This window comes from Anser cygnoides, chromosome 20 (genome assembly GCF_040182565.1).
Source record: "Anser cygnoides isolate HZ-2024a breed goose chromosome 20, Taihu_goose_T2T_genome, whole genome shotgun sequence".
Taxonomy (NCBI): domain Eukaryota; kingdom Metazoa; phylum Chordata; class Aves; order Anseriformes; family Anatidae; genus Anser; species Anser cygnoides.
The window spans coordinates 5,258,180-5,284,394 of NC_089892.1; the positions used below are offsets into that span (position 1 = coordinate 5,258,180).

General features: G+C 50.0%; 4 protein-coding genes across 22 annotated transcripts in view; 2 read left to right on the forward strand and 2 right to left on the reverse strand.

Moving 5' to 3' along the window:
• Window positions 1–3,258, forward strand: part of RAPGEF1 (Rap guanine nucleotide exchange factor 1) — an 89,974-nt gene extending 86,716 nt beyond the window's left edge. For all 11 annotated transcript variants that reach the window (XM_066980800.1, XM_066980799.1, XM_066980796.1 and 8 more), the window contains one exon: window positions 119–3,258. In XM_066980800.1, the coding sequence (XP_066836901.1) occupies window positions 119–269 (151 nt within the window). In that variant the 3' untranslated portion in view covers window positions 270–3,258. The remainder of the gene's footprint in view (window positions 1–118) is intronic.
• Window positions 3,259–4,074: 816 nt separating this feature from the next.
• PRRT1B (proline rich transmembrane protein 1B) lies at window positions 4,075–5,512 on the reverse strand. Its single transcript, XM_066980808.1, has 3 exons — window positions 5,240–5,512; window positions 5,002–5,136; window positions 4,075–4,911 (listed from the first exon to the last, which is right to left on the reverse strand). Exons 1-3 carry the CDS (start codon window positions 5,495–5,497, stop codon window positions 4,765–4,767), a joined length of 540 nt encoding a protein of 179 aa, XP_066836909.1. The 5' UTR covers window positions 5,498–5,512; the 3' UTR covers window positions 4,075–4,764.
• A 333-nt stretch (window positions 5,513–5,845) lies between these two features.
• On the forward strand, window positions 5,846–10,899 carry UCK1 (uridine-cytidine kinase 1). The gene is made up of 7 exons (XM_066980807.1): window positions 5,846–6,004; window positions 6,114–6,273; window positions 7,279–7,375; window positions 7,501–7,643; window positions 7,754–7,848; window positions 8,885–8,933; window positions 9,344–10,899. Exons 1-7 carry the CDS (start codon window positions 5,882–5,884, stop codon window positions 9,529–9,531), a joined length of 855 nt encoding a protein of 284 aa, XP_066836908.1. The 5' UTR covers window positions 5,846–5,881; the 3' UTR covers window positions 9,532–10,899.
• On the reverse strand, window positions 10,886–26,187 carry POMT1 (protein O-mannosyltransferase 1). Of its 9 annotated transcripts, XR_007159378.2 has the most exons (22): window positions 25,975–26,105; window positions 25,324–25,565; window positions 24,657–24,800; window positions 24,257–24,363; window positions 23,606–23,656; window positions 23,096–23,242; window positions 22,065–22,176; window positions 21,394–21,459; window positions 20,728–20,821; window positions 20,111–20,266; window positions 19,376–19,506; window positions 19,082–19,177; window positions 17,592–17,684; window positions 16,480–16,576; window positions 16,296–16,388; window positions 15,655–15,775; window positions 15,205–15,302; window positions 14,586–14,699; window positions 13,912–14,038; window positions 13,060–13,237; window positions 12,031–12,816; window positions 10,886–11,346 (listed from the first exon to the last, which is right to left on the reverse strand). XR_007159378.2 is itself a non-coding variant. In XM_048051943.2 (21 exons), exons 3-21 carry the CDS (start codon window positions 24,776–24,778, stop codon window positions 12,642–12,644), a joined length of 2,178 nt encoding a protein of 725 aa, XP_047907900.1. In that variant the 5' UTR covers window positions 24,779–24,800; window positions 25,445–25,565; window positions 26,088–26,187; the 3' UTR covers window positions 10,886–12,641. The 9 variants fall into 9 exon arrangements, 8 of the variants coding, with proteins under 8 accessions (XP_047907900.1, XP_047907863.1, XP_047907884.1 ...); XM_048051943.2 differs by having other exon boundaries at window positions 10,886–12,816; window positions 25,445–25,565; window positions 26,088–26,187; XM_048051906.2 differs by having other exon boundaries at window positions 10,886–12,816; window positions 25,445–25,565.
• Between the last annotated feature and the right edge of the window lie 28 nt (window positions 26,188–26,215).

Sequence of the window (26,215 nt, forward strand, 5' to 3'; positions counted from 1 at the left end):
TCAGGCGATGCAGACGGCAGTGCTGGGTCTGTGCTAGAGCAGGGTGGGGGTGGCTCCGGGCTGGGGGAGGTCCCCGGCAGCCCCGTGGTTAACTGCAGCCTTTCTCCGTGTCCTGCAGACATTACGACATCAAAAGGAACGACGACATCGTGTCCTTCTTCAACGACTTCAGCGACCACCTGGCGGAAGAGGCCCTGTGGGAACTGTCCCTCAAAATCAAACCTCGGAACATCACGAGGCGGAAAACGGACAGAGAAGAGAAAACCTAGGAGGAGGGGGCTGTGCGAGCGAGGAGAATTGCTCGGCAGATGCGCAGAGGGCAGCTATGAGACTGGAGTTCAGTATTTGTACCTGTTACTGGGTGACGCACCCTCCCTCCCGGCTGGCAGCGATCGCTGGGCGTGCGAGTGTCGGGCCGCTGAGGGCAGAGATCAGCCAGCGCTCGCTGCACTCGCCTTCCTTCTCCTCCCGTCCCTCTGTGCCATCAAGCAGCTTTAACCCCGAGGAGAGAGCTTCGTGGAAGGAGGGTCCCAGGCAAAGTGTGTTACAGGTGGTGTTCGGAGATACCTGGGCTTTTGGTTTCACCCGTGGAGGAACCGGCAAGAGCTCGGCGCCCACGGGCCGGTCGCGGCAGCGCAAGCGGCCGTGGAAGGCGAGGTTTTGAGTCTCGCCCATGACGCCACCTCGCAACGTGTTTATCCCTAGGAGACGAGGATGGAAGAGCCTCCGCTGTCTGCCAGGGGAGCTCTGCTTTCGGAGAGCTTGCTTTTGTTTACAGGGGTCTTCGGTTTACCCCAGATCTCTCTCGCCTCCTTTCTGGGAGGAAGGCACCGGTCGTAGATACAGAAGAGGCACTGAAAACATGGGCAGGGACCCGCCGTCTCCAGTCACCGTACCCCCCCCCTCCTCCTCTCAGATCTCATTATTTAAGCAACGGTAATCCCTCCGAACCCTGAACCAGAGACTTCCCGAGGTACCGTGGTTCACACATCTGTGGACCTGTATCTTTAGTGATGGTACTAGCTTTTGCACAGTAAATTCTGTAGTATACGACTGTAAATATTAGTATTTAGAATCCATTGATGAATTTTTTTTTTTGATGCATGTCTGAAAACCCATGGGTTTATAGGAAAAAGGAAGAAAAAGTGCAAAACATTACGTGTAGAACTCCCACCCAGTGACAACGGCGTTCAAGTACTGGAAGGAGGCTCGGGGCTGGCCGTGGGGCTGGAGGCAGGCAGCGGGCAGAGGAGCCGGGGTCACCTCTGGGGTGGTGGCAGCCAGCAGGGAAGGAGCCGAGCCCCCGGCCCCACCGCCTCGCTCCTCTCCTCTCCTCTCGTTGTTGCCAAATTTTTTTCTCGGGGGGTTCCCCGCCCGGATAGCCCCGGTGCTGTGCTCCGCGACCCGCGCTCTGGAAGCAGCCCCAGCCAGGCCCTGTCCCCAGCCCTGCCCGGCACAGGAGAGGGGTTAGCACTGCCCGCCCAGCGTGACCCGTCTGTCTGTCTGTCTGTCCGGTGTGCCTTATTCAGCCCCTCCTGGCCCCTCCGTGTCCCCTCTCCCAGGGTGTCCTTGCCAGTGCAGCCCCAGCTGGGCCCTTTCCCCTCCCTCCTTTCTGTCCTCATTCGGTTGTTTACAGCGTGGGTCCTGGTTTTGAGCATATGCTGTAGATTTTATCAGCCTTGCAAGGCCTTTTTCAGACCCATGTCATGTGGTCACAGGTTTTTAAGAGTTCGTCTGACAAAATCCTGCAGTTTTAGAGCAGTGGCTCATACAGGATGTTTTGCAGAGCATCCTTGATTTGTTTCTCAATAGCAGGTCAATGTTTGCTAAGCCTCTGTTTATTCTGGGTGAATCAGAGGTGCGAGCACTTCCTCCTGCAGATTGCAAAGCCTTCGCGGCTCCCTGGACGTGCTGGCTCCAGCTGCCAGCATGCAGCAGGGAGCGACGGCGGTGTTACCCCATGCACAGGACCATGTCCAGCTCGATCGCTTCCCTGAAGCTGCAGGCAGCGGGCTCCCAGCGCATTGCCTCGCGCTGCCCAAGCTGCTGCAGTGGCCTCCGAGACACCCGTGGTGGGATCCGAACCAAGACACCTGCATCGACGTCGGCAGCCCCGTGGGAGCGTTGGCGAGAGCAAGACACGGCGCCTTGAAGCACACATCCACTTCGTGCGTCCGCATCGGCTTTGCAGTCTGGTTGTGAGAGCAGAGCAAAATTCGCGAGTGTTCCCCCCCTCCCCGTTCGTGCCCTCGCAGTCCCCAGAGCGGGAGGAGCAGGGCTCTCGCTGTGCCAAACACGACACCTGAGTCAGAACACTTCAAAAGCTTTTTATTTTATTTTATGGCACTACCAGCCTGGGAGCTGCATGCCATGTCTGGTCAAGGCTTTGCAACCCCTGAAGGCGTCGCAGCCTTTGAAGCAGGATGTAGTACTTTGGTTTTGCTTTGTAAATAAGATTTTTAAAAAAACATCATGACGAGACTGTGACAAGGCAAAAATCCGATCTCTGGCTGGCACAGGGCTCTGCTGGCTCTGAACACGTCACTACCACCGCTGTGTGCTGTAGCTTAGGCTGTTCCTAGGAGTATCGTGTGTGGTGATAGCACTAAAACACACCCCATCGGTTCAGTTCCCCGTGTGCCGGGGCTGTGTGGGGAGGCGCAGCGTGGCGTGGGCTCGATGCCCCCGCTGCCGAGGAGGCCCGGGGGCAGCCGTCGGGTGCAGCTGGTCCGCGGCCCCCATCCCGCAGCTGCTCCCCTTTCCCTCGCTGTGTGTGAGCTGCTTTCAGTTCTCGCCCTGCGTGCGGAGCTGAGAGCCCCCCGCTCCCAGCCAGCCCCCGGCAGCAGGGGCTCGGCTCACGGCGCGGGGACGGGAGGCATGAGGCGCGCGCGGCCGCAGCTCCTCGGCCAGCGAAAAGCTCTGAGCGCGGCCACATCTGGTGGGCAGCCGCTGCGAGCCCCTCGCCTCCCTCGGGGGGCAGCGGGGGGGTCTCGGTCTCCTCGCTGGGCAGGGAGGGGGAGAAGCGGTGCCCAGCGCCCCGCACTGCCCCCAGCCTCTCCCACCATCCCCAGCTGTTAGGCTGTATTATATGGTTACCACTAACCCGGTCCTGATGGTGGCATCGTCCCGCAGACATTTCAAACCTGTAACTTTTATATTAAAGACAAATAAACACCAGTAACAAACCTGCCTAATGATCCTGTTTACAGTGCATGCAGCAGTCTGTGGATTAAAGTGACAATCAAATCCGCTTCTTGAGCTGGTGTGGCCTCATGTTTTCTCATGTCCCCCCCCCCCGGGTTTTCCCCTGCTGTTGGCCCTTTTTGCTTTTAAGTTTCCCCTGTAAATCACTTCCTTACCTCCCAGCGAGCTGCTCTCGCCCCAACAAAAGCCCAACCCTGGCACAACTCAGGGGGACGCCTGCTCCCATCACCCTCCGGGCACCGATGTGCCCGCTGTCGGGACTGGGGGTGTCTCCTTTCCCCACAACGCGTGGCACAGCCCCGCCAGCACAACCGCCTCGCGCTGACTGCCCACGGCTATAAATAACCCCCGCGGCTGCCTGGGCGGCCACACACACTCCCGCGCTATTTCAGGCCTGGACGGGGTTCAAAATTCCTCTGGAAATAATCGGCATCCGCCGGCTCGGGAGGAGGATGCCCAGACACCGAGCGAGCACACAACGCCTGCGCCTCGCAGGGGCCCCCCGGCACCTGGGGCCTGGTCCCAGCTGCACCTGCGGGGGCTGCAGGCTCCGTGACCCCGGCCAGGTTTTGGGGTCCCCGTCCCCAGCAGCGTCACGCTGCGACCCTGAATTCTCCGGCTGGTTTTGTGATTATAAGCAGCTCGGTAGCTGCTGAGCTCGCTCCCAGCCCAGGTGGCCCCCCCAGAACAGTGATGGGCTGGGGTCTCCTGCTCTGAACGGCTCTCGGCTGCTTCCCACCTGCCTGGCTCAGGGAGCGGCTGCTTTTGGGGGAAATCCCAGGTTGAGCGATCACAGAAGGGTTTGCACTAAATTTTGGGGACTAAAGCCACGGTCAAGAAGGGTCCATGGTGTGCATAGAAAACAGAAGCTCTGGCTATGCCTGTATTTTATTTAAAACTGGAAGCAGCAAGAAGGTGGCGATACAGCATAGTTACGTGTGCAGAATGATCATAAAAGCTAAAATACATATTTTTGTATTTTCTCACATTATTAATTACTGGCAGGGGGAGGGTGCACTTGGACGCCCAGAGCAGCAGCTGCCCGTGCGGAGCAGTCGCACCATTTGGCCTTTCGTTAACTTCTTGGCCGTTTACTCCCTTTCCAGCCCCAATCCCGCGAGGTGCTCCCCCTGCCAAGCATCCAGCGTGCGCCTCCTGCTGCGTCCCTGAGCTGTGCTGCTGCTACCGGGTATTTTGCTCCTCCAAGGGACAGTCCCAGCCACGGGACTCAATACCTGCTGCAGAGGCCGATCCCGCGTGCGGTGCAGCGGGGCCAGCACAGCTCCTTGCCAGCTCAGGCAGGGCTCGGCGCCAGCATCGCCTCGGTCCGCGTCCGCCCTGCCTGGCCTGTGGCCTCCTGGAAGCCAGCGAGCGCTGGTGCTGCCTCGGCAGGACAATTCCTGATGGCGCCCGGTTGTCCCCTTCCTCCCCGTCGTCACCCTCCTCCCGCAGCAGCCCTGGCAATGCCACACAGGGGCTGCGGCCGCTCCGTCTGCTCAGAGCCCCCCAGGCTGCAAGGAGCCCCTGGCACGCTGCGTGCCGCTGAGGCTCGGGGCCCTGTCATAGGTAGAGGGCCACCAGGACGTAGACGACCCAGCTGAAGGAGGCGAAGAGGCCGAAGAGCAGGCTGAAGAGCACCAGCGACTGGGCCTTCCTGGACGCCACCTTGGCCTGGGCCACGTCCCCGCGGCTCAGCGCGGCGCGGGTCTGGCACGGGGGGAAGGAAGCGGGAGGTCAGCGGGGGCCCCGTGGGGACGGCGGCTGGGTTTGGGGTGAGCCACCCTGTGCCACCCTTACCTCGTGGGAGTAGACGAGCGCGACGACGCCGGTGAGCAGGCAGCAGAAGACGGTCACCAGCACCGACTCCACCAGGTAGTCCTTGGGCGGCTGCTGGCTGGCGGCGGGCGGCGCGGGGCTGGGCCGCGGCTCGAACTGGAAGGCAAAACGGGGGCGTCAGGGGGGCACCCGCCGGGGTCGGACCCTCCCCGGGGAGGGGGGGGTACGGGCAGGTGGGTGCCGGGGCCCGGCTGCGTACGAGGATGAAGGGCAGGGGAGCGCCGGGCTGCGGGCAGGGCCCGAGGCCGGGCTGGAAGGCGCCGGAAGGCTGCGGGGCGAAGGCGGGCGCGAAGGGCGGGCAGAGCAGGTGGGCGCTGCGGGGGTCGGGCGGCGAGTAGGGCGGCGGCTCCCCCTCGAAGGCCGCGGGGCCGCTGCTGAGCGCCGCCACCGCCCGCGGGCCCCGCTCTGCTCCCGGGGGGGCCCCGGCCCCGGCCCCGGCCCCGGCCCCGGCCTCCATGCGGGGGGCGCTCAGGGGCACCGCGGGCGGCCCCGGCCCCGCGCCCCGCCGCCCCCGGGCCCGCACCTGGAGGCAGCCGGGGCCCGCCCCGCGATGGGGCCCCGCCGGCGTTAATCATTGACCGGGCCGGGGCCGGGGCCGGGGCCGGGGCCGGGGCCGCCCCCCCCCTCCCGTTGCTCTGCGCCCCGCGCCCCCCTCCCGCCCCGCACGGGGGCCGTGCCCGCGCCCATGGCGTGCACGCGCAGCTCACGGGCACGCGCCGCTCCCCCCCCCCCCGCGCGCACCCCGTGCCCCCCCCGCGCCTCCCGCCCCGCCCCGCTGTAGGTGCCCTCCCCCCCCCCCGGACTACATCTCCCGGCGTGCCCCGCGCCCCGTCCCCCCGCCATGGCGTCCGCCGGTGGCGGCCTCGGCTCTGGGCCTGGCGGCGGTGGCGGCGGCGCGGAGCCGGAGCGGCCGCACCCGAAGCCGTTCCTCATCGGCGTCAGCGGCGGCACCGCCAGCGGCAAGGTGAGAGGCGGCACCGGGCGGGGGGGGGGGGGGGGGGCGGGTTAGGGGCGGCGGGCGGCCCCCCCAGCCCCGTCCCGGTGCCCCCCCCACCCCCAGCCGCCTCTCTCAGTCCACAGTGTGCGAGAAGATCATGGAGCTGCTGGGGCAGAACGAGGTGGACCAGCGGCAGCGGCAGGTGGTGATCCTCAGCCAGGACCGCTTCTACAAGGCGCTCAGCGCCGAGCAGAAGGCCAAGGCGCTCAAGGGCCAGTACAACTTCGACCACCCCGGTGAGGCGTGTGGCGGGGGGGGGCGCTGGGCTGGCGGGGGGCTTGGCCTGGGGCTGCGCAGAGACCCCCGGTGGGTCTGGGGGGGGTCCGGGAGCTCCCTTATGGGGCCGGGGGTGTTACGGGGTCGGCGTTTGGTTATAGCTGCACCTGCGCAGCCTCCTCCCTGCCTCCGAGCCTCGGTTTTCCCAAAGGGAGCTGAGACGTGGCTGGGCTGGTTGGAGGCCAGCTGATGCTTGAAGGGCTCGCGGTCAGCGAGAAGCGCCGGAGGCGTACGAGGGGACAGAAGTGCGTTCTCCCCCGCCAAAACACTGGTTTGTGTTTCGAGTGTAGGTGCCGGTTCTGTGAGACCTCGGAAGTTGCTGCGGGTAGTTAGTGCCCTTAACTGCCCCTATGCACGGAGCAGTGTAGGGGAGGTGGAGAGCGTCCAGGCCTGCGTGATGCTCTTGTCAACTTGTTTGCAGCTGTTGAAAGGTTCCGTAGTAAACCACAGAGACTCCCAAATTCTTTCCTGGTATTTCTTGTCCACATAAACAACTGCTCTCTTTGCTCTGGGGCACGCTGCTAATTGCAAATGAAAGGATGATCTGCCCTTGGCTGAAGCCTTGTGCCTGCTGTAGGTTCAACAGGGTGCATAATGCTCTTGAAAAGTGTTACAAATGTCTGAGGTTTTCTAAACTACTTTCAGCTAACAGAGGTGCACAAAATTATGCAATTACTGAGTAAAATCACACAATTAACAACTTTACATTTGGATTTTTAAATTAAGTGTATTGTAGTTTCTTGAGAACAGCAAATTCTCTCTTCCTCATCTCTGTAACCAAATATAACAATTGCAATTTGGGTGGGGGGTGTCAGACTGCTGCTGGTAGGAAAAAATAAGGTGCGAGTTCCTTTTTTCCTAGTGTAATACTGGACAACATGCTTTTCCTACGGGTCTAGGAAATCTGAGCAGAGCACTTGATGTAGCGGCATCTGAACTTCCTCTTTTAAACCTTCCTCTTGCAGATGCTTTTGATAATGACTTGATGCACACAACCCTGAAAAATATTGTTGAGGGGAAGGCAGTCGAGGTACCCACCTACGACTTCGTGACCCATTCTAGGTAGGTTCCAGTTTGGTGCACTCCCTGCCTTGTGTGCTGGTATCCCCAGGCACAGGTGGGACAGACTGCTCAGTGTGGTGCAGGCCCCATGTAACAGCGTGCTCTGGGTATTTTTTTCATGGCAGGCTGGCGGAGACGACTATGGTTTATCCTGCTGACGTCGTTCTCTTTGAGGGGATCCTGGTTTTCTACAACCAAGACATTCGGGACATGTTCCATCTCCGGCTCTTTGTGGACACAGATTCCGACGTCAGGCTGTCCCGCAGAGGTATGGCACTGCTGTCAGAGGCAGCATCAGCCTGCTTCTGCTGGTGTTCCTCATCCCTCCACATGCATGTGGTAAAACTCATGTTTTTTTATTTTATTTTCCTGTTCTAGTTCTGCGAGATATGAAACGCGGGAGGGACCTTGAGCAGATCCTCACCCAGTACACCACGTTCGTCAAACCTGCCTTTGAGGAGTTCTGTTTACCGGTACTAAATGTCTTGCTAACTTGATTTATCATTTCCGGGGAAAGAAGGAATGGGGTCGCCTGGGGATTAGCTGAACCATAGATGCAGCAGCAGTGGCAACAGCTTTTGGTATTTGTATTTCATGAGTGAGTTCTATGCTTTGCCCTCTGCCTCATCTATGTCCCTTCTCCCTGTAAGCACCACGGAAATCTCCAGCAGCTAGGCACGTTTCCTCACTGCTCGCCACAATGGCTGTTTTAGCATAGGTCCCTTTGACTGGGAAAACTCCCTCTACGCATTTATTCCTAGGTCTTGCAGAAAGAAAGAAGAGATTGGTTTTGCGTTGTGTGGTGTAACAGGCAGACTTTATAACTCTGTAATGGTCCGCCTCTGATTTTCTCCACTGTTCCCTGTTGAGAGTCTGCTGGAAACCAATTCAGGTGCTCACATAACCAAATTAATTTGTAAAAACCCTTTGAGGACAAAATCCTGTATGTGGATAAAATACGATGGAAAAGACTAGCTCAGGTTAGATCAAGGCAATGCTGGGATTTGTAAAATACTTTTATTAGAATTGATGAATTTACCAGCCTTTTTATAAGTAGGAAAAAAATCGAAAAGCAGGGGCCGTGTGGATGGTAAAAATCAATGAAATGCCATCAGAGGCAGGAAGGAATTTCACACGTGCACTGGGTACCTTGGCTCTCAGCAGAGATTTGGCAATGGCCTGTGAAATGCTGATTAGATCCAACTCTTAAACAGACTTCAGCCTCGATGTGACAGCATACTCTTCTGAAGTGTAAATGCAAGTACCCCCCACACTTGGGCTACTGCTTCTTCCTGGTGATTAACTACAAAGGGACAGTCAGATCAAGCCTTAAATCTGCTGTATGGTACCCAGCATAACTTCTAAATTACCGTGGCAGAGAGCTTTAACTTACAACACCAGAGCATAAAACCTCCATCTTTGCGCTCAGTTTCTAGTTTTAGCAATTTCTTTTTAGAATAAAACCGCCTTTCCCCATTAATGGTCTCCATCACCATTGCTGTTTTGCAGACGAAGAAGTATGCAGATGTGATCATCCCCCGAGGAGTTGACAATATGGGTAAGAGGGAGTTCAGTTCTCTGCCTGATTTCTCTGGGGAGCCCACGTATGGGGCTGGGGAGAGCACACGGCACACCCCTGCCTTGTTTTCATGCTTTTAAGCGTGCAGTGTTTTGCTGGTGGGGAGAGAGCTGCTCAGAGCCTGACCTGGGTTATCAGCTGCTCAGGCTATGGAGGGCTGGAACAAGCGATAAGGAATTGGAGATGCAGAACAGGACACCAGTTCTAAAGCTGATGCTGGAATTGCTGGTCCCTGCTAAGATCTGACCTCACTGCAGAGGGTCAGCATAGCTTCATTTAAGGGCTGGTTGTTAAAACTTGAGTTGGACAGGGCTGGATGCTCCGCATTTTCTAGATAGTTCGGCCAAGAAAGCCTACACCTGTCCTGTATTTCCCATTCCTCTCTGCAGTTGCTATAAACCTCATAGTGCAGCACATTCAAGACATCCTAAACGGAGACATCTGCAAGTGGCAGCGAGGGGCAATGAACGGCCACGGTCGGACCTACAAGCGCCCGTTCCCTGAGCAAGCAGAGAGCAGCAACGTGCTGGCAGCTGGCAAGCGGTCCCACCTGGAGTCCAGCAGCCGTCCGCACTAACCGGTCAGCCCGAAGGCTTTGCCTCTGGTCCACACCAGCACTGAAGACAACTTTGGGAAAGAAAGACTTCAACAAAGCGGTTGGTGAAGTGCCCTTTAAATTATCATAGCAGCAGGGGGGGCTGCTGGTGCGAAACTTCGTTCGGAGAGAAGAGGAAGGAGTTGGACTACTGCCCCTCTCCCCTCAAAAACCCCTCCCCTGTCTCCCTGAGAGATCTGGTCTGTTACTCAATGAACTGGCTAAAGACAGTTCTGCCTGCCTTCTTATTTTTTAATTTTCAAAATGGAATCTATTGCTGAAGCCTCACGTGAAAGGTGAATGCTTCCAGGTATTTAGCAAGATGCCCCATTCCCTGATGCTGCTGTTTCTTAGCAGGAAGATCAGCTGCCTCAACAGTCTCTTTTTCCCAGACTAGATCACACCCTCTTAATTCACACAAGCAGGTGCAGTCCTTACTCTTCTCCACCTTGCTTGGGACCTTGAGTTCTGGCACTGCTCTCCTGCTGGCCAGCCTCCTTTGTAACCTGTAGTGGCTTGTGGGGGCAGGAACTCACCTGTAGGGTAATCTCTCCCCCAGGATAAAACAGAGCCAGTCTGGGACAAATAGAGACTTGCAGCTCTTTGAGAGGACAGGCCCAAGAAGTGGTGTGATTCTCATTCCTAAGTGATACCTTCAGGATAAGCTCCTGAACCTTGCTGCGCTGTATGCAGAGGTTTCAATTTTTGTACCCTTGAATGTTAGTGAACGTATGAGCTCCAACTGGATTGAGTTGCTCATGGAAACAGAAACCTGACCTTGTCAGTATTAGTGTCGTTTAGGGCATTTCTGTACTGCTGGTTGCAGATTCTGCTGGGCGGAATCCGTCCGCTTCCAGAGCTGGGTGGTAAAATTGGCAAGGGGGAAAGCTGTGAATTGCAAGACCCTCCTTCTGATGGCACAACAGCTGGCTGGACGTTTCTACTGTCATATACAGTCACGGTGACTAAACTCACGAATGTTCTGGTTTTCTAACAATGCACACAAAAAAACCCCACCACTACCATCAGCATAAACCAGACAAGAAGCTGGTGGTGTAAACACTGACAGCCAAGTTACTGCAGTTTACCCCCAAATAAGTGATACTGCAGCAATATAAAGTTTCTGGGAAAAAAAATCTGAAATGAAGTTGGGCCATTGAAAATGCCCTTGTATCCTTCTCGAATCAGTACTTAGAGTGATTTTAAAAATGGGTTGAGGGGAAAATGTTAGGAAAAGGAATTTTTTTCATATTTGATTATAGTTTTTTCTAAACTGGAGTCTGGCTGTATTGTTTGTGGATGTGTTACTTTGGCTAATAAAGAAATGAATAAACAGTGAACAGAAATGACCATTTTATATAAAAAGTGTTACTGTGCTACATCTATTCCACCAGCAGCAATGTACAAAAAGGAACACGTCTGGAGATGCTATTACATTCAACAGCTCTTTCTCACATTGACTCAATTACTGTAGTTCTGTATTGGCTGAAGCTTTAGAGGAAAAAAAATAAGAACGGCAGTCAGCATGTCCTGGTGTCGTCAGCGCTGGATGTCAGTAAAGGCCGGTTATCTAGTGAGCACCACACTTCAGCATTACAAAAATTTAATGCTCAAGAGAAGGCTATTTCCTAATGGCTACTGGGTGCTGTTTAGGTCAGAGTGACAGAGCATGAGAGACTGCACTGAAGCACTAGCTATTAGTGCAGCTTTAAATAGTCACTAAATCTTACTTCAAATGACAGGTGTTTGATTGTAACTTCTTCACGGGGAGAAGATCAAGGCAGCCTTGAACAGCACCTGTTAGGGCAGTAATAGGGCAGTAAGGAACTCTACAGTAAAAAGCACGATGGTCTGTCTAGGACTGATGTTCTTGGTCAGCTTTGATCTCGAGTGCAAGAGCCTGCTGCTGCAGCCAAAATAAAAAAACAAAACACCAACCCCACAACTGTGGCACCAGTACTGTGTCTCTCAGTGAATGCATGTCCATGTACATGCTATTACATATCCCCCCCCCCCATGAAAAGCCACCCCACAGTCCTTAATTTGCACTTTCTGCTACTTTATGAATTCCCCTGCTGCTGCAAGTTAGGGCGTGGGCTGCGTTACTTACACCGTTTTACCCTGAACAGATGCACATGTTAGAGCAGCTTTCCTGCATGATTAGTTTACCTTGCTCAGAGTTCTTCTCCCAGTGAGATCTGAGGTGTAACCCTGTAGCTCAGATCAAATACACTGCTGCTGCTAATAGCAGGCCATAGGTGTTAATAAAAGGGCTGCAAGGCCTCTGGATATATTTGGCTTTGTCTGACTTCGTGGCTTGCCCTGGAACCTTGCTTTAGCTTGTTTAGCTTTAACAGCAATTTTCTAATGCCCAATTTATCTTACTTTTGCTTAACAGTATAAAAATGATGGTCATGCTGCATGATTATACATAGAGAAAGTTAACACATTCTCTGCAAAACGACCTATTTATAATCTTACCTTAGTGTAGAGAAACGGATCATCATGCAGCTGAGAGCAAAGGCACTGAACGTGGGGGCACAGAATATGCAGTAGAGGAATACAGGCATGGTACGATGCTGAAGAATGTAGCACTTATTACTGATAGTTAAAAATGTGGACTTTGGAGCTGGCAAAACCCAGGAGTAACAAAGAGAACAGAACATGAGGAGTGGCTGTTTATAGGGACTTCTGTTGCAACAACAAATTGCAGACCAAAGTGTATTGGTGGTGGGAAACATAAAAAATGGCCCCAAGTGCAACACAGAGCAAGAAACCATCACCATACTCCCAGAAAAGAGGAAAACCCCTTACAATGCACTTTTCTCAGCAAAGGATCTGCAAAGGGATACTGATAACTTATTGTTGACTGAAATCCACACCCTTCAGACACAGAGGGATGGGGGGAAGGGAGAGCTACTGTCTGTAATAGTATTTAATAAAAGATTTTTTTCTAATTAGATGCAGATTACTAGCAATTATTTGACCAGCCTTTAAAAAAAAAAAAAAAAAAAACGTCCAATACGAACAACACATCCCTGGCTTTGCATAAAAGGTGTGCTTCCCTTTTGCCTGTAACAAGACCATCAGCGTTACTGTTTTCGGATAAGGATGTTCCAGCTGTCCTTCCAGCGCAAGTCCTTGAGTTCAGCAACAGACAGGGAGGGCTCCCCGTAGGTCACAGGGCTGAATGTGCAGTAGACGAGGTACACTGAGGAGAACCAGGCTACGATCAGTGCTCTGAACATGGTCTTAGAAAGCAGTGATCTGGGATGAGAGAAGAAAAGAGCGGTCAAGTTACATCAAAGCTAGCTGAATGCTCTGTCCAAAAGGAAGACATAAATATTGCTTATTGTTTCTAAAGGAAAATGCCAGTGCTGGGGGAAAAAAAAACACACACACACACACACAAAAAAAACACAAAAACCCACTGCTTTCCTGCAGCAGCTTGCCAAGGTGCCAACCCTGGAGAAAAGACATGTCAATTGTGTATCTGTAAAAATGAAATACCTGCAGAGATAATCACTGAGATGCTGTAATACAATGGGAATCAGGAGAATCTGGAAGGTGAGGGCAGGCAAGTAGTGGTACAGGAAAAGTGTCTTCTCCATCAGGAAGAAGGGCAGGTAATTCACTGCCCAGCCTCCTACACAGATCTCCCCAGCTGATACCCACAGCTGCCATGCATCTGTGGGAGACAGGAGAACATCTCTGACTTGTATCATCTCAAAGCACAGGCCCTGGAAATTAAAGGTTTTTTCTAAAAGTTTCTTTAAAATAAAGTTTTGAAGAAAATAAAAGGCCATCCATTCACAGTGTGTTTATTTTTGCCTTTTTTTTTAATAGCTTGTGCTAATATGACCTTTAACTTTACCACACTTAAACTGAGGGGAATGGCTACAATTCTTTTTCCATGCCTTTATGACATACCCATCAAGACAGAGTACTGCCAACATGAAGCAGTATCACAGCATGTCAACAGAATATACCGCCAGAAGGGTCAGCATAAAACTGCCTGGCCACATGGAGGAGATGGAACCTCTGTTGGAAATACCGTATCTAAAATAAATCCCTCCCCATACAGCCAGTATCTATCTCTATTATTTTTATATCTGGCACAAAAGATCTCAGTAGAATCCAAATCTGATGCCTGGAGCTTTTTTATGTCCAGGGAATGACTCAAATACTATGCTGGCTGTAGGGGAAAAAAGGGGATGCTTTATACTTTTGTGTGTCACAAATAAAGATGTCAGAGTTAAAGGGCAGGAAAAGGTAATTGCCAAGCACATAGTTGAAAAAAAAATGTGGCTTTGGGTCCATTAAAGTTTAATAGACCAAGAGCCACCCCCAATGGAGTCAGACCTTCAGGAATGTCATAAATTTTTCTCCGTCGTCGTACCAAGTACCACAGGGACAGACACACATAGATCACAGCAGCGACGTTAGCTGAAGCCCAGGTGAGAACATTCCCAAGGAGATGGATCTGGGCCTGTTGGACAGAAGATGGTCTAAGCCAGAAGAAGGAACATGCTGCAGTTCTTTTAGGTAAGTTCAAATATTACCTACACATACTTGCTAAATTAAACTTCAGCACGTGCCTGGCTAGTAGTCTGATCTTTCCTGAAATGAAGCAAGCAGATAAACTTTGCCGCTTTAAGACTCTTTGGTGATGTACAGGAGTTAAAAGATGCTATTGGAAATGAACTCTTCTTCTAAATGGAATTAGTAATGGAAACTATTAAAGTGAAGTTTTCCTTTTTAAAGAAAGTGCAAGATGACACGATTTCATTAAAATAAATCACGGTCATAGTTGTATCACAAGACAAACAAACAAACAAAAAACATATGTTCCCACCCCTCAGAAAAAGAATGTTTGCTTTGAAATGTTAAAAATTCTTGACACAGTAAGGTGTCCATCCTGGACCACCTCCTTGGCTGGAACTGCAACCCTGCTCTCACTCATACTTGAGTACGTATCAGCACTGAAGTCTGCTTCCTTCACCAGGTTCGCATTTACTCCCACCTCTTGTACTTACACCAGAGGTCGGGTGTAGCCAGTAGGCAATATTTGTATCCATTGTGATCCAGTCAAGAGCAGAGGAGCTGTACTTATGTTCCGTGTCTTCATTTTTCAGTGTGAGTATCTTCCACTAACAAAAAGTAAACAGAAGGCTTTCGGAATTAGAATGATGACTGAGACAGCAGGCAGAGATGAACAACTTCAGATGTAAGATGGTAAGTTCTTAACCTGAGATTGGAGAAATATTTTTCATATTTCTTACTGGATATTTATCCATAAAACTCTTTTATTTGTTCTTATATAATGAACTTTTCTTAGTGAATTTCTGAAATGTTAGTAAGGGGCATCGAGACTACTGACCACACACAACACAATGCTGCAGGTCAGCTTCAGAGAACTTAGCATGCCCAACTGCTCCTCCCCTCTTTTCTTTTTGTACACACTTCTAACAGCAGATGACAGTTGTGCTGTCATCTAATGCCCAAGTGCATTCATAATTTCTTTTTTTTTTCAGCGAGGAAGCCAAACTACTCTATCAGCAAGGAAGAACCAAGGAATTCTCAGGCTCAGAGTCTGCAGAAATGCTTTGGTTACTGCAACAGAAGAAAGGATGAAGGGAATAGGAAAACGTTCACCTGTAATTCTGTGAACTTTGCCATGAAGCTGAGGTTTTTACTTATGTCCATCTGTGTGGGAGAATGGAGTTCTACTTCCCTCTCTTTTTGCTCTTGGCCTGGAAGAAAACACTATGTCTCAGAAATAACGTAACAGCTAGAAACCTAGAAAGGGGAACACCCATGTGATACACCCTTAGCTCCTCACACTCCAGGAGGACTTCAGCACTACATTTATGGGAGCTATCTGAGGAGACTTGTAAAGATTCTGACATTGTGGTAGAATCAAAGCCCACTGAACGGCTGTCCAGACCCACTATGTCTGAGTGTGGACATCCCCGTGTCAGTGATCCTGAGAATATCCCCACAGAAGTTAATTCCACCAGACTGAGCCCTTCCACCAATGCCCCACTGCAGGAAGCCCCTGCCTTAGTCACAGACATCAGCTTAGAGAACATGGCTGAGACGTACTTTTCCCATATCTGTGCTCTTCCACATTCCACACCATGCTCTGGTGGTAGCCTTTGGACAGCTTCTCTCCAACCACCTCTAGCTGCCGGTATCCCCACTCAGGTAAAGATGCTCCACTGAGCTGAAAGTGAAAGACGATTTTAAACTTAACAGTCCTGCCAATCTGAACCCCAGGCTGGAAGTTCCTAGGCCCTGACTGAGCAGCTGATCACAGCTAGGAAGTATGTGAAGAGTCACCATGCAATACCGTTTGAACAAATGCTACAGCCATAAAGTCAGTGATTCTGGCAAGCTTTGAGAAGAGATCCTTCACTGTTCCATCTGCTGTCATATACTACACAGACTCAGCATCAATTTCTGAGGCCATATCTAAGGCTCGGTTGTGTACAGTGATCACAACCTTCTCAGAAGTAGGACGGCTCTGTATGCTGTGAAAGAATGAAGCCATGAGTACAATCACCTGAAACACATGCTGCCCTTTTACCATATTGAGCAAGTTTATTGTTTCCTTTCATTTATTTATTTATTTTGTTATTGGGCTTATGTGGTTTACGCATTTTGGAGCAATGAGATTAGTAGTTCATGAGTTTATGAGTTTCATGGAGGAAAAGCTATAGGCAAATAAATATAAATCCACTTACCTTTAGCACTGCAGAGGTGTTCACATGAACAAACCTCACTTCTGACAGAATTGTCTTCCACACATCTGTGTCAGTCTCCCGATTTACAATCTCCTACAACAGTGAGATGACTTCTGATTAGCATTTTGTCTCAGCTGTTTCTGTTGGAAAACAATGAGCTCCTCCCTTCCCTTTGACTACTCACCACTCTCCAGAGGTTCTGTGCTGGCATGGAGACGTTATAATCAATATAGCAGGAAACTTCTTGGGAGTGAGGGCTAAGAGGGGCAGCAACATCATGCCTGTAAGACAAGAAAAATTAGCATTCACAGATCCTCCAGTACTATTTTCCAAAACCGTTTAAAAAAAAAAAGAAACACATAAAGTTAGTGGATTGGCTTAGAGCAGATTCAGTAATAAAGCAAATAACCCAAGTAAGCCATTCATACAGACTGCACTGTTTATGCTGAAGGAGAACACTCCCTGTTACCGAGAGCTGCCAGCAGACAACTGCCATCCTGGGCTGAAGAACAAGCACCGATTGTGACAAACAGAGATGCTGTTCACTTGGGTTTCCAGAAATGAACAGACTAGGTTTGGAAGGGACACAGCAAAAGCCCAAACTCAGGATGCCCCCCTTCCTGGTGTGCATGATATTCAAGTACAGGCTGACTCGCTCTGGGCAGCAGTCAGGGCACCATTTCAATGCTGCAGCCTCTGCAAAACAGCCAAGAATCTGTGGCAACGAGCCACAGCACAAAGAATTCTCCAACACATCCTCCTGACTTTCAGAGCGCACCCTACGTGCAGGTGTGTGCCACCAAATTCAGTGGAGCCATTACATGACTTTGTGTTAACAGTCACCCAAAATACTGCCAAAATACTGCGAAGGAGGAGGGATGAAGACTCACCAAAGACACTGTGTATTTAGTCTGAGAATTATCACCAATTGTCAACGAGGCTGAATCCACCATTAGCCCCTCTAAAGGCCACCAGTACAGAAGACCAGAAACAGCAAGCAGGCACTGACCAGGGTTTATTCAGTGACACACACAATTGACTTGACAATCCAATTGTCAAATTAACTGCAGAAAAATAAATAAGCACAGGGCATTGTTTCCCTGGGGCCCAGGGATGGCCTGTGTAGCTAACCATGCGAGGTCCTTCCTAGCCCCACCATTTTAAGAATCCACAAATAACAACGTGTGTAACATGTGCAAGGGTCACTGCACTTCACCCCGAGCAGTTATTCTGAAGCACAACAAAGCAGAATAAGCCAGAAGTTTTGGCGGAGCAAAGGATAAGGGAAGGACTCACGTGTTGAGGTACCGAGTCGTGATGCCGTGGACCAGCTGCACGATGTGTCCGTGCCGGACGGGACGGGGTGGGTTACTCACCACCAGCTGCTGCCTGGTGAAGTGACACACAAGAGGAAGTGGTCACATTCTTCTTTCTAAATAATGCAACCTTGTCATGCACAAGGCGTTAGGTCAAGATGCTGCAGATAGGGACTGACATTCAGGCAGCAAGATGGGAAATCCAGACAATTTGTAGATTGTACCAGAATGGAAAGAAAGCTCATCATGGCAAAGGCAAGTTAAGGGCAGAATGACTCAGGGGATCAGTGCTGGGATACCGACACCCCAGCCATTATGTCAGTGGTCTGAATCTAGGTCAGTTAGGAGCAACTTCAGATTATTCCCACCCAACAGCTGTTTGGGGGCCTCAGTGAAATGAGTAAGTGCTTCAGTGAGGTCTGACAGGTGTTCTTACTACAGCTGATGGCACTTTTGGCAGGATCACAAGAGAGATCAATGACTAACATTTCCACCACGGAGACCAAGCTCTCATCTTGCTTCTGGACAGGGCGAATGCATGTTTTGGCAAGGGGGAACACTGCAGTTCACCTAACTGCTGCCTATACTTCGTTATTCTACAGAAGAACTTCACATCCTCCAGGGTTCATGGGAGTCCTGAGTTTGAAGATAGGAAAATACTGGGTTTCTGTGGATCTCACAGGGAGTCTGGTAGGGTCCCCACTTGAAAGCTTTACAGTATGGACAAACTTCCCCCCAGTGTGGATATGATTTATAATGGTACGCAAGGCCTTTTGGTAGGACTGTTTATACAGTTCCCAGAGCAACGTAAGAAACCTACAAAAGCAACTTTTTGATCAGTGTAAAATGATATCACACAAGGGCTTTTACTGGCAGAACCGCAAGAACAAAGAGTCCTGCTCCTCCCTGACAGTTACAATGTCAAAACACTTTAGCACAAACCAAGCCCTCTCAGGCACAGACACCCACTTGGAATCTCTCCTGATGTGGCAGATTCTACAGCTCATCTCACACTTTTGATACAAAGAAATACTCAGTCTGCAAAAGTGATTTCTCTTGTCTTCTGAGACCCATTCAAGTTTGATGAAATTCATCAAAACACTCTAATGCCATGGCTCCCATGCTTCAAAAAGCCGAACTTCACTTACATGCAAAGCACCTAAAGGGTTCCATCAGCCTCATGACTCTTTAAAGTTCCCCTTGTGCACAGCACAGCCCATGTTCCGGCAGATGCAGTTCAGACAGAATTTCTGAGTCCTCAGTAATGCTTTTAACGTATTGAGAAGGACTGCAAACAGCCACCCTTACCAACTCTGCGGCTGAAATTACTTGCTCATGACCACAAATGGCCTCTAAATCCATACACAGAGAATACTAACATCCAGTCCAACTTGTGCCCAGTTTAGGTTTTGGAAGCGTATTGAAGCTACGATTACAGCAGCTTGGCATTTAAATATTTTGCATACTCACATTCCAGGATCTTTGACAATCCACCAGTTGTTCACATCCTTGAAGGGATAGCAGGTCACCTGCTGCTGATGGGAACTGCCTCGGCCATTCTCATACCTTTACAGAAGTTAAAATAAAACACGTATGTAACAGTACATCTCTGTGCTCAACAGTCACTGCTACACAAACCAGCACTGGATCACTGGCTCCATTCCTACACAGCACAGAGAATCTGTGCATTTGCACTTTACCTGCACTGTCAGATGAAGAACCATACTTTCACCCTAACAGTACAGAACCAACCAGATTTCTCACCTGATGGGGTAAGTATTCGTGTGAGAATGGAGCCAACACTGCATGGGCTTGCCCAACACGTTCCGCAGAGTGATCTGAGAGCCATAGGCCACCTCTAAGGGCTGACCCTGAGTGATTCGAGCCAGCCCCCCCTGAGAAGCATAAGGAAAGGGTAAGTGGAAAGAAGCAGAAACAATTCAGAGGCTGTATAAATTCTACTAAGAGTCACTTTTTACTTTAACATAGTTGTATCTTAGCATAATGCCTTCTCATCTGGTTTTATCTACGAAAATCAAATCTTGCAGCACCATACTCACCAGAAAGTAAACACATCAAAGCCTGTAACCTCTATGGGGTCTTAGGAAATATCCCTAAAGCCATGCTATTTCAAGAGACAGACTAAACACTCTTCTACTGTAAATCATACAATCCCCCTTTAGTTTATAAAGTCATCACTTAAGAGTTCAGCACTGTATCCTTCTGTGGAGTTTCCTGTAGGAAAGGACAAATCTTCAGCAGAAGACTGAACATATTGTTCTTGGTTCACTGGGAAAAGCCTTTCATCTGCTATTAGGATTTCAGTCCTCATTGCTTCAACTTAAAGCAGTACTACAGCAGCAAAGTAGTAAAATGACACAAAAGGAACAAATGTGCAGGATCACAGGAACAAGAACGCAGACCTTTCTTCTAACTGTGAACACAGGACACATCTCCCCCTCTTCTCCCCTAAAAAATTAGTTTCACGACTTCATTTACCTCTAAGCTGGCTTGGAAAGCACTTGTCATAATCTGGTCATGAGGCCCAGAGCGATACAGCAAAGTCAAGTGAACATAGAAGAAGGACAGGTACATTGCCACGGGGATGATGATGAGGGCCAGTCCCCTAGCTAGAAAATGGCACAGTAAGGAAACCTAAAAGAACACAGAGAACTCACTAGTTTCATGCTCCTGGTATTAAAAATCCTAAAAATGCCCGTTCATTTCTTTTGTTTTGTTTGCCTTTTTTAGGTTTCCCCAACCACCCTCACTCAGCTGTAACTCTGAGGACAGCTGGATAACTTCAGTTGAGGATTGAACTGGAGCCAGCAGGAGGTCTGTGAAACACTACAGGTTTTGAGCGACAAATCACCAAGACATGGATAAGAGCAGAAAAGCCAGCCCTATATACATGTTTTTCTTAAACTTAACTCCATCTTCCCCAGCAACTGAGCTAGAGAACTGTTTTATGGCATGAGGGTTTGCAGGCATGACAAAGAATGTTAGTGCAAAAAACAGCTACAGAGAGCATTGTTATCTGAGGGCTCACAAGGCACCCAGCTGGCTCCTGTTCTGAAAAGTTACACACAATATATTTTGCATGTTGCACCACCTACATTTGACAAGTTCTGGTTTCCTAACATGTGCCAGAAGTGGAGTCCTGCGATGGCCAAGAGCAGCATATAGGTAAACAGGCCCATATATTTCACTCTGAAACGAGAGCACATAAAAACTGAACAGGCTTAAAAACTACACAGATTTACTACTATTACTTAATGCATGATGTAAACGTTCAAACTTTCTCTTGAACCGGATGCATTTAAGTCCAAGGGCTTAGATTCAAGACAAGCGTGGTACAACATCAATAAGCTTCAAGGCTTTAACACCACATGATGTCATTTGTTTGCTCATTACATTAAATAACTGCAGTCATAGACAAACCTCTTGATAACAAGGTGACAGATCACAAAGCACAGGGTCTATAAATTCTGACTTACTGAAGCTTCAGGTAACAATGAAGGAGAGGTGAAATGCTGATGCTAAATTTAAACATAAAGCTATCTATGAGAAACATGTTTTGCTCTTCCCTGGACCTTCTTATGCCCAGTATTGCTCGCTGTAAATTGACATCCTCTCTATAGAAACAGTCTAACTCATCAAAAGTCATAAAGAGGTCCACTCAGAAAAGCACCAAGAACGAATCTTGAAAATCTGAAGCCCCTCCAATACCTCAGATGGCAGGCAGGAAAGTCAGCAGGACAGACAGACATGCCGTCACTTACCCAACTGCACAAGAACAAGCCACTCCAGTCAACAGAAGCCAAACCCACCAACTTGCAGAGAAGGAACTTAAATAAAAGGACAAAGAAAACAATGTTAAGGTGATATCTGGGCACATTCTTAGGATCCTGAATTTAGGTCATTTGACTTGAAAAACCCTCCTCTACTCCCTACTCTGCTCAGAGGTATCTCATTCTGAACCTCCCAAGCCACAAACTCTCAGCCCTGACCTACAGGATGTTCTTAAACGTACCTCTCTGTATTTTGAAAAGCAACACCGAACACTACCTGCCTTCTGATACTAAAAATAAAAGAAATGCATTAAGTCACTTGCTGGCCTCAGTTTACAGATGATTTTATTTCACTAAAGATTACTTTAGTTTAACCTCTGCAAGGATCAGAGAACGTGTGAAATCACAAGAAGAGACAAAGATCCCTAGATTCAGTGCCTGTAATTGGTAACAAAGCAGCATAAATTATCCTATTATCCTCAGTGTTTCTGTGGATAGAAGGAAACTTTACAATATAAAATCTGTGTGGGCAAAGGAGCGCTCCCAGGGGATTTTATTTTTATTATAAAATGACAACCTTGCTACCAGTTAAAACTGTCACAGTCTGTGACAAAGAGTCACCACAGGAATACCCAAAATGATGGGAGGCAATCCAGCTTTACCTGTGCCTTTGCAAATTGTAGAACTTCAGGTAGGACAAAACCGCAAGTAGGATAAAAAAAATCAATATGGATTCCAGGAGCATGAACCTTGACTGAGTGATCAAAGAGTTCTCTGTTGGAAAAGAGACAGACAAAAGCAGAGAAACTTATCGGTAGGCAAGTGCCACGTCAGACAATAACATCATTATGCAACAGAAGGACCTGCCCCTTCAAGGACAGCCGATTCATATGCAATCCTACTGGCTATAGCAGGGAGGTGTTGGGTTAAAAGAACAAAAACCTTCCAGCAGGAACAAAGTACATGGCCAATAACCGTCTCCAAAGACAAAGAGATGGGCAAGTAGCAGAGTCTGTCAAGAGGCAGATAAAGCTGCTGTGCTTGCCTTCAAAGGCAAAGAAAATCAGTGCTGGGAGATCCAGACACTTCTCATGGCAGCAAGAGTCAAGTCAGCGACCCAAGCAGGCATGATGACAAATCTTTAAGAAAGGGAACTGCAAGGAACTGTTTTGTGCAGGATTCCCCAAACCAGAACCAGAGCAACAGTTAGCTAGAAGCCTCTCCTAGTTCCTCCAGAGCACTAAAGGGTTGATGAAAGGCTCTTTCCCTTTCAGGCATCTTCCAGCAAAATCTCAGAGAAAAAAAAAAACAAAACTGAGATACACACACCAGAACAGTGTCAAATCACAGTGCAAATGCCACAAGCAGTTTGGAGATGAAGAAATTTGATGAGCTCCAACTGTAAGTGGGGGTCATCCTCCTGTTATAAACCACTATGTTGTAACTCGTCCCATAAACCTCTAAGGATCAGAGTACCGGACTCCTTGGATGCAAGAAATGTGGGTTTCTGTGAGGCTGTTAAGGCTGCCCACTTTGCTCAATAATGAAGGGAACTAACAGTATCTTATATAAAGTCTCAGCCCAGAACGGCAGCCACAGAGCTCTAAGGACGAGAGAGGCACAGCAGAGACAGATACAGGTCAGGGCCGTTCTCCCCATGAATGCAGAACAGGGTTCCAAGGAATAAACTTACCTAAGAGAATCAGAAGAGCGCCTCCAAGCGCGGCACAGTGGGAGAACTGCAGTTCTACCAAGATCTGGTATGCTAAAGGGATACAGAGAGCACCAGCCAGCGCCGGCAGGAGTCGCAGGGACCAAACAGGAACGTTCATGCTATATTCTGAAATCAGAGATAACAGTCACACACACAGATTTGGAAGATATTAATTGCAGAGAAGCCTGATCAGTACGGAATTCCTTAGGACTATAACTACATTCAACAAGTTGCTGAACTTAATTTCTACTTTGAGTACCCTATTGACAGGCTTGTACTGCTTAAACTATTTTAACTGATTTTAAAAGTCTGTGCTATAGAATCACAATGTCTTGAATTTCTGTTAGAGACCAACATAACACTACTTCAAGAGGAACTGAAGGTGTCACATAAAATATTATTTCCACTAGTCAGGCAAAAGGAGTCCATCAGCCGCTGAAATACTGCTTTTTTCCCCAAAAGAATGAGACAGTGAAGATCTGTTCTTACCAGCTCCAATCCTGTTCCATAAGAAGTTTCCATCAAATCCTCCTAAGTAACCTACAGCATAAGCAACAATACAGAATTTCCAGTGTCAAAACAAGTATAAAAATGGGTGCTAAACTGGTCCTGGAACCATCTCAAACACACAGCTTCTCCATGCATGAAAGCCCTCTTTCCAAAAGGATCCTCTTTTGTACTGTTTTGCCTGCAGCAGTGACTGCTAATGTGCAGAAGCATGAAGAATATAAACTGGGAACAACAAATTCTCACTGACACAGTGACATGTGTATTTAATCCCTCCTTCCCATACAGACACTCTTATGCTGTGCATATCTCAGCTACAGAAAGGAACTCAGGCCTGAAACTCTGCTTGTTGTCTACTATTTCTGGTCACTAGCAATTCTCATCTTACTTTCCTCTTCATCCAAAGGAGTGGATAACAATGAGGTAATGGATACATGGCTCCATCACTTCCCCAGCGCTCATGCAATAGCCCTATAACAATACTAAATAAGGGAAATCCTAATTCTCTTTACATCAGGATCTCTCAGCTGCCTTGTGCTTCTTCCCCAGCGAGAGGATCTGAGAACTCATTTCTAACCAGCACTTCTCTCTTCCTGAGCAGCAGGCAGTTCTCAATTTCAGGAGGCACCCTACCTCCCAAAGCTAGCAGCATATGGCCAAAAGGTGGGCCGCTGTCATCGACGAAGAAGATTCTCTTCATGTAGAGGGAAACGAATTGGCCATAATACACTTCATCAAAACTGAAACACAAGAGACAGAAATGCATTAAGTCTAACTAGAAGTATCCTGGCTACAGAGAGTCTAGGGAAGGAAATACTGATCCACTGGCAGAAGGCTAAGAATATAAGGAAGCACCACAGCTTTGGCCCCCTTACCTTCCCCTCAGGGGTTTCTGTTAGGGAGACACTATCACTTTACACACAGAGACTGACATCAGGCCAGCTCTGCTCTGCCACGCTTCCATTCTTACTCACAAATGCTTAAAAAACAAAAGTCTGTGTTGGTCAAGTAGGAAGCAGGCTATTTTACTCACACCACAGCGCGGGGATAGGAAAGCCCCCAAAGCCGGCTTATTAACCCCATCACAGTCAGTGCCACAAGGTTCACGTTTATCTCCGCAGTAACCACAACTGGGTTCTTCAGAAATCCCAACATCCCGTCAAAGGTCTGTCCAAACCTTCAAGGACAATGAGAGAAGCACAGCAGTCACCATTTCGCTCAAAAGCTGGTTCGCAACAAGCACGCACGACTTTCTGCTACTAGCAGCTCATGGTAACTGATCTTCTGAAGGTCTTTTTTCCACATTCATGTGTTTTCTGCTATACCTACAGTAGTAACTCTGAAAATGAAGTTACTAAAGTACTGTCTGCCCACACACACCTAACTTTTCACCTGCCCTACTTCTACGTTCATATAGTTCTCTGTCATCAGTATTAAACTGGAAATTTTGCTTATTCCTACATTGCTTCTGCAGAAACACAAGAGCTTAACTCGAGCCTATATTCTGCTGCTGTTTGTGCTGAGCAAAGCTCCAAGCCCCACTGATGCTAGCGATAGGAAAGCCATGTGCTCAGCCGCCAGACTGCTCAGGTAGCTTTAAAAAGAAATAAAAAATGGTTACTTCCTTATAAACTGAGTGTATTTGCTTGGTGGGTGGGGAGTAGAACCCACAAACATCCTCCAGCTAAAAAGCAGGCTACCTGCGAGGGGGATGTAGGACTGCAGCACAGCCTAGTGGGGGAGCGCCGCAGAGCGCAGGAGCAAACTGTAACGAAGCATGCTGTCAGGAAACAGTAAGGAATCCGTGCTGCACCTCCGCACCTCTCTGTCACCGCACGTTACCGGAACGAATCCTTCTGCATGGCTTTGGTGGGGGGCCAACAAAGCAGGACGTGAGCATACTGCCACCGCCAGATGCGGTGCCACCGTTGTTCCTTGCTGCCTACAAAACACAAGCGCTGGTCAGCTCTGCCTCGCCCTGGGGACCAGTGAGAAGCCCCCCGCCAAGCTGGGCTCGCCCCCTGCCTACCCCTGGACAAAGGCAGGCCCCCCCCCCTCCCAAAGACCCCCTGATGGGGACGCCCCCGCTCCGGGCCAGTCCCTGCTCCCCGCAAGAGCACAGCACCACCCCCACCGGGTCCCTGCACCTCCTGGAGCACTGTAAGAGGTGCTGCCTTGTGACTGAGGGGGGCAGCAGGCCCCAGGCCTCGCCCCCCCCTTGAGTGAACGGCACCCCCTGACCCCACACGCAGCCCTCGAGCCCTATGGGACCAACGGGACCCGACCTCGAGCCCTGGGGAGCGCGGCCACTGCCCCCGCCAGGCCTCGCCCCCAGCCCCCCCGAGCCTTACGGAGCTGAGGGGGCGGCAGGAGCCCGGCCCCCGGCCCCCAGGGGAAGCGGCGGCGGCACCGGGAGCCGGGCCCGAGGAGACTCCGCCCCCCTCAGCGGCCCCCTCCTCCGCACCTAGTAAGCGGCGCCGCGCCGCCGGATGTGACGTCGGACGCAGCAGGAAAGCGGCCGCGCGCGTTGCCATGGCAACGCCTGCCTACAGGGAATGGACCGCAATGTCATGGCGGCTCTTCGCTGGGTCC

Excerpts from the sequence above, each read along its gene's own strand:
- UCK1 (XM_066980807.1), top strand. The coding sequence starts at position 5,882 with ATGGCGTCCGCCGGTGGCGGCCTCGGCTCTGGGCCTGGCGGCGGTGGC. Across the intron at positions 6,005-6,113 it reads GCGGCACCGCCAGCGGCAAG|TCCACAGTGTGCGAGAAGAT; the intron begins GTGAGAGGCGGC and ends CGCCTCTCTCAG. Across the intron at positions 7,849-8,884 it reads TTGAGGAGTTCTGTTTACCG|ACGAAGAAGTATGCAGATGT; the intron begins GTACTAAATGTC and ends GCTGTTTTGCAG.
- POMT1 (XM_048051943.2), bottom strand. The coding sequence starts at position 24,778 with ATGTTGGGATTTCTGAAGAACCCAGTTGTGGTTACTGCGGAGATAAAC. Across the intron at positions 20,822-21,393 it reads GCTTGTTCTTGTGCAGTTGG|AGTGAAATATATGGGCCTGT; the intron begins GTAAGTGACGGC and ends CTCTCGTTTCAG. Across the intron at positions 14,039-14,585 it reads GGCTACACCCGACCTCTGGT|GCCCAGATCCATCTCCTTGG; the intron begins GTAAGTACAAGA and ends TCTGTCCAACAG.
- PRRT1B (XM_066980808.1), bottom strand. The coding sequence starts at position 5,497 with ATGGAGGCCGGGGCCGGGGCCGGGGCCGGGGCCGGGGCCCCCCCGGGA. Across the intron at positions 5,137-5,239 it reads CTCCCCTGCCCTTCATCCTC|TTCGAGCCGCGGCCCAGCCC; the intron begins GTACGCAGCCGG and ends TTTGCCTTCCAG. Across the intron at positions 4,912-5,001 it reads CGCTCGTCTACTCCCACGAG|ACCCGCGCCGCGCTGAGCCG; the intron begins GTAAGGGTGGCA and ends CCCCCGTGCCAG.